General features: G+C 37.7%; 1 protein-coding gene across 1 annotated transcript in view; it reads right to left on the reverse strand.

The window, feature by feature from the left end:
- The window catches only part of LOC123512803 (probable low-specificity L-threonine aldolase 2), an 8,915-nt gene extending 5,703 nt beyond the window's left edge, over positions 1-3,212 (reverse strand). Inside the window, exons 1-2 of the mRNA XM_045269393.1 lie at positions 3,076-3,212; positions 2,822-2,954 (exon numbers count right to left, since the gene is read on the reverse strand). Of these exons, the coding sequence (XP_045125328.1) occupies positions 2,822-2,954; positions 3,076-3,093 (151 nt within the window). The 5' untranslated portion in view covers positions 3,094-3,212. The remainder of the gene's footprint in view (positions 1-2,821; positions 2,955-3,075) is intronic.
- Between the last annotated feature and the right edge of the window lie 3,004 nt (positions 3,213-6,216).

Below are 6,216 nucleotides of genomic sequence, written 5' to 3' on the forward strand. Positions count from 1 at the left end.
TCACTCCGCAGGTCTACCACCACCACCACCTTCCCCTCGTCGCCCTGGCCAGCGCGCATTGTGGGTTGTATTCAGAAACGCTCTTTTCTCTCACCACGACTACTTCCCAAGGCCACAGAGATAATTAGCGGGGTTTTCAAAAGTGTTTCTCCAGTTAATAATGTAGAAATCTTGTCACTCTGACTCTAAAACCTTAAAAATCGCTCTTCTCTCTCACTACTATTTTTCAAAGCCACAGAGACGATTAGCGGAGTTTTCAAAAGTGTTTCTCCAGTTAATAATGTAAAAATCTTGTCAATCTGTCTCTGGAACCATAAAAGTAGTTAAAAAAAAAAAACTCATGGAAATTTAGATAAAGCCTTTTCAAATAGTGGAAGTGAAGCGAAGAAATGTTTGAGAATACGAGCGGAGTGACTAAAATGCTGCAGAGTGACTAGAATGTTGCTCTGCCACTGAAGAAAGAAGCACTGGTTGTTTGGCTCTGTTCACGTTATTGAGGAGGTGAGGTGACGAGGATCTCAATACAACGATTCTCTTCTGTTTGGCACGACCGCAGCAGTGTTTCTCCTGTTACCGGAGGCCCTGAGAGGTTTCTGAGGTACATGGTCATTGTGGAGCATGCCATTACTACTATTGTTCGGTGGAAACAAATCATCGTACTTAAAATCAAATTGGCAACCATAAAAAAGAGAACACATGTTTATGCGCGTGTGTGTTCGTGATTGGTGAGTGTAATGATGATTGGTGACGGAAATTGAGAGACTGTTAACTATGTAACACTCTAAAGACAAACACACGGAATTAGAAAAAAAAAAAAGAGACACACACGGAGTTAGACAAAAAGTAAATACAAACAGAAACGTGTTAATTTGTTACTACCATAGTCAGCTGCCATAACGATAAAAAATGATAACTGATACATACGATAACAAAATCACTGGAACGCATTTTTAACATGAGTTTTGTGTACGATTAGACCATTTTATTGACATTAGGAAGGGTCTATGGAGGTCTGAAGATTAGTGGCCAGTCTTCACTATTTCAATCCCTGCATGAGTTTCTGAAGTTGTAAGATCACCAAATATTAAGCAGAATGAATAAGGAAATGTGTCTTGGTGCCGAAAGGGTTAAATTAATGACAACCACCAATAACTAGCAACGAATTTTTATCCTGATACTGATAAACTGACAAATTCAAAACTCCGATACGAGAGATAACGATGTGTTGATGTTTTAAAAGAGAAAACATCGAACAAAACTTTATATTATTCGTTAAAACACCAGTACTTGTTCATTTCATCGTTATAATTTACTTACTCTCTTTATTCAGTGCTGTCGTCTTACACTCTCTCCTCTTTGGGGTCCGAGGGGTCTCCAAGCGCACGGGTTCGAATCCTGTCCACGGTCCGAGTGTAGGTTGGGCTTCCTCACTCGGGGCAACGGTTTCCTAGCGGGTGAGCTTTGAGATAGGAGGTACCACAAAAAATACCCCCTTTAGCCCAGAAATTCCCGTGAAAAGCCCACATGGTATAAATAAAAAATAGTCAAGCCTCCTCTGGGTTTCCGCGGATTAATTAATGGGGCCACACAACACACAGTGGCCCACGCTTCCCTCTCTCACCAAGACCACTTTCAAAAACCACAGAGATGATTAGCCGAGTTCTAAAGAGTATTTTTCCTGTTGACCATGCATAAAACTTGTTAACATGTCACTAGAATTACAGAAACATCCTTAAAAACCCGTGTCACTTCAACAAAAGCCCTTTCATAATGCAGAAAACTTGTTAACATGTCACTAGAATTACAGAAACATCCTTAAAAACCCGCGTCACTTCAACTAGAGCTCCTAGAAAGAAAATAGTGAAGGTGGCGTGAGGCGCGGAAGTGTTTCAGAATATAGGCCTACAGTCTTGCGCCGCCACATCACCCAGCAGGCCCCACCATGCACTGATTAAAACATTACTTCGGTAGATTTTCTTTTTCTTTATCTCTATTCTCTCCGTTAAAACACCGGCCAGTGTATTCGTTGGTTTTATTATTGTTATTATTTTCGTATTTTCTTTTTTATTATTAATTATTGTCTTTATACACTCAATCTTTCTTATCATTATTATCTTCATACTCTTTTTATATTATTCTCATATTTTTTTTATCTTCCCACTCTCTTTGTGATTGTCTTAAAGCGTGATTCAACATTTTTTATCTTGCCTTATCTTGCAGCAGCGGTGGGGGACCTTTAACCTAACGCATATAGCAGGCCATATGATTGGAACCGATGTATTTTTAATTCACTATCGGTTCCAATCATATGGCCTGCTATCTGTGTTAGGTTAAAGGTTCCCCCCTCCACCGCTGCTGCAAGATAAGGCACGATGGCCGTGATGCAACAATTTGAGTTCATTGATAACTGTTTTAGATTAAGTAACAAACAGGTCAGTCCATATCATAAATGTAACATATTATTAATTCATGACTCTTAGTTTTATGAAGTAGCATTTTCCAACAGCAATGTGGGCCTGGTGATCATATACAGCCCGGAGGCCGGAGGTTCCCCACCCCAGAGAGAGAGAGAGAGAGAGAGAGAGATGGAAATATAGACAGGGTTTTCCAAGCTTGAGGTTTTCATCGTTCTAGTAACAGAATATATATAACAATATTTTTACATTACAAACAAGAAAAAAACATACATTTGTGACAATTTAAATCCGACCAGTCACTAGTTATCTGTGTGGCCTTGGAAACCAATCGTGGTGATGAGAGAGAGAGAGAGAGAGAGAGAGAGAGAGCAAAGCGTTTCTAAATACCGCCTATATTTTCTCACCAATCACTGTCGGGTCTTCACCAAACACGTCATCCCCCAGCGGCGCCTCCACCATGGCCTGCTTCATGAGGGCCGAGGGCTGAGTCAGGGTGTCACTCCTGAGATCCACCACCACCACCGCCTCCTTGTCGCTCTGTGGGGAAAGACACCATCCTTATTCCACTAAGCTTACACCAACACTCGATCTCTCACCCTTTCTCTCCTCACAGTCTTTCCTTTCTCTCCTGACGAAGGGGTGAAGGTGGCAGACTTACGCTGGTGGTAGGTGCCATAGTGCTGGTCTGCCCACTGGTCGCTGGTCACTTCAAGGCAACACTGATTAAGGTTTGTTGTAGTGCTGGGGGTGGCCAACAGACAGATTACATAAGGTTATCTGACCCACGTGATAGAGAAAACGTGATTGTTCATATAGTAATAAAGAAAACGTGACTCTCTCTCTCTCTCTCTCTCTCTCTCTCTCTCTCTCTCTCTCATAAGATAATAAATTTGCTACTGAATCAAAAGCCAAATAATTAAGACTTTCTAACACAATATAAAAAATCTCTCTCTCTCTCTCTCTCTCTCTCTCTCTCTCTCTCTCTCTCTCTCTCTCTCTCTCTGGGGTTTTCGAGTGTCTTCAATTTTCTGTTCGACATGATACGTTTAACAGATTTTGTAGTAAAAGTGGTCCATATTTTCAATTGTGTTTTCAATTAATTTTGTTTTTAATTACTGGTGTTTTCAAATTAATGGTGTTTTCAATGGTGTTTGAATTAATTCGTGGCCGTAACAGACTGTGGTGGAAGTTATTGGGTGTTATAAGGGTGTCTGATTCTATAGTGACAGTTTGACATATTTAACCCCTTGAGCACCAAATGACACGTTTTCATATTCATTTTGGTAATTATACAGCTGCAGAAACTTATGTGAGCATTAAAGTAGTGAAAACTGTAGCCATTAATCTTCTGACGTCCATAGACCCTTCCTAATGTCAATAAAAGGTAAAAATGTGTCCCAGTATTTGGTGATTTTACTCAGCTTCAGAAACTTATTTGGGGGATTAAATTGTGAAGACTGTGGTCATTAATCTTCTGACCTCCATAGACCCTTCTTAATGTCAATGAAATGGTCTAATCGTACACAAATTTCAATGTAAAAATGTGTCCCAGTATGGAAGGAATTAACATATTGTAAGTGTAATCTATTTGGAGATTTTCAAGCGTATTTATTTTTCACCATTTTAGTTACATAGTGATAGTTTGACAAGGCTGGTGATAGCTAAACAGGATAGAGATAAACTGGGGAAAAAAAAACAAGAAAATATAAGCTTAATATGTTTACACTATTTTTATATCTAAGCAGAGAAGAATTATCATACGCTGCATACAGATTATTCTAGATCAAATTATAGGACAGGAAAACATTAGAAAAACTGCGATATATTTAATCAAAGCAGAGTAAAAAAAAAAAGAAAAAAAGACATATTACTGGAAATGGTACAATAACAAAAAGTAAATCCTGAAACTCGCAATTTGCAACGAGGACGAGAAAAGGGAAACCGTACTAGGAAAAAGGATAAAAAAAAAAGAACAGAAGGAAAGGAAAACACTAGGAAAGCTGCTATATATCAAATCAAAGCAGAAAAAAAGAGACATTACTGAAAATAGACGAGAAGAAAACAAATAAATCCTTGAACTAAGAATTTGGATTGGAAAGGGAAATCGCGTACCAGGAAAGTGACAGAAGAATATGAATACACTAGGAAAACTGCTAAATGTCAAATAAAAGCAAAAAAAAAATTAAAAAGAAAGACATGACACGAAATAGAGCTAGAGAAAAACAAATCCTTGAACTGAAAATTTGAAACGAGGATTAGAAAAGAAAACTGTTCCACGAAAAAGAGCATTAGGACAGGAAATCACTAGGGAAAACTGCTGAATATCAAATCTAAGCAGAAAAAAAAGAGAAACATTGCTATAGAGAACAAATCCTTAAACTGAGAATTTGATGATGACTACTAAGGGAAACTGTGCCAGATAAAATTATAGAAAAACATGAAAACAATATGAAAACTGCTCAATATCAAATCAAAGCAAAAAGAAAAAAAAAAGAGGGATATTACTGGAAAAGACGTAGAGAAAACAAATCTTTGAACTAATAAACTGATGCGACGACTAGAAAGGGAAACCGTACCAGATGAAATGATAGAAAGACAGGGAAAACAATATGAAAACAACTAAATACCAAATCAAAGCAGGAAAAAAAAAAAGATATTACTGGAAATACACAGAGAGAAAAAACAAATCTTAGAACTAATTAACTGATACCAGGACTAGACAGGGAAACCGTACCAAGAAAAAAAAAAAAAAAAAAAAAGAAAACTAGGCAATAAAACCATACTAGCTTATCCCCATCAGAACATAAAAAAATAATAAACATTGAGAGGAACTGAAAACAACAAAAGAAGCAAAAATATACTCCCTTAGATATTCATTTTCATTCTCATTAGCATTTCCTCCTATTCCTTTACTCATTATCCTCTTCCCCAGCATCCTTTCTATCTATTTATTATCATTTTCTATTTTTCTCATCCATTTCTCTTTCCATCCACTATTTTACCATTCCTTCTATAAATGACCAAATTCTGAAACTCCCAAGGCGCGTCACGAGGCAGGAACGTAAAGAATAGCTAAGAGAAATTGAAAACTGCAACAGACATGGCTGGAGTCACGGAGAGAGCAGAATGAGTCACGAAACCGCAGCCATAACGGTATTGTTTAGTTACCCTCAAGAATTCCGTCATGGCCCAGTAATATTGAGGATTGCACGTGTTTTCTGCCTGACGAATGTAAATAAAGGATACAAGACACGAGAAGCGATCTAAAATGGACTATATGTGACACGTGACACTTCTTGTATGGTGTAATTTTGTATGTGTTTGATAAATATAATTGTGTTAAAGCTTTTGTATTGATTTATTTACTATTTTTTTTTTTTTTTTTTGCTATTAGCCTTATTAGAGAGAGAGAGAGAGAGAGAGAGAGAGAGAGAGAGAGAGAGAGTATATATATTGCATGTGAGAAGGAAATTAAACGTATATAAACAGATCAATATTATGATTTAAAAGGTTAATCTAGAACAGGTTGTGTAGGTAGGGAGAGCGAAAGTTTCTCTCTCTCTCTCTCTCTCTCTCTCTCTCTCTCTCTCTCTCTCATTATGTCTTAAATTGTCATGTGTTTATCTTTATATCATAACATTCCTCTCTCTCTCTCTCTCTCTCTCTCTCTCTCTCTCTCTCTCTCTCTCTCTCTCTCTCTCTCCAGCATCAGGAAGAAAAAGTGTGATATTCCCGTGGAAATCCCTTTAATTCAATTCTCTTAACATCAAGCGATGAATAAACTGAATGGACAATGGAC

This window comes from Portunus trituberculatus, chromosome 34 (genome assembly GCF_017591435.1).
Source record: "Portunus trituberculatus isolate SZX2019 chromosome 34, ASM1759143v1, whole genome shotgun sequence".
NCBI classification, from domain to species: Eukaryota; Metazoa; Arthropoda; class Malacostraca; order Decapoda; family Portunidae; genus Portunus; species Portunus trituberculatus.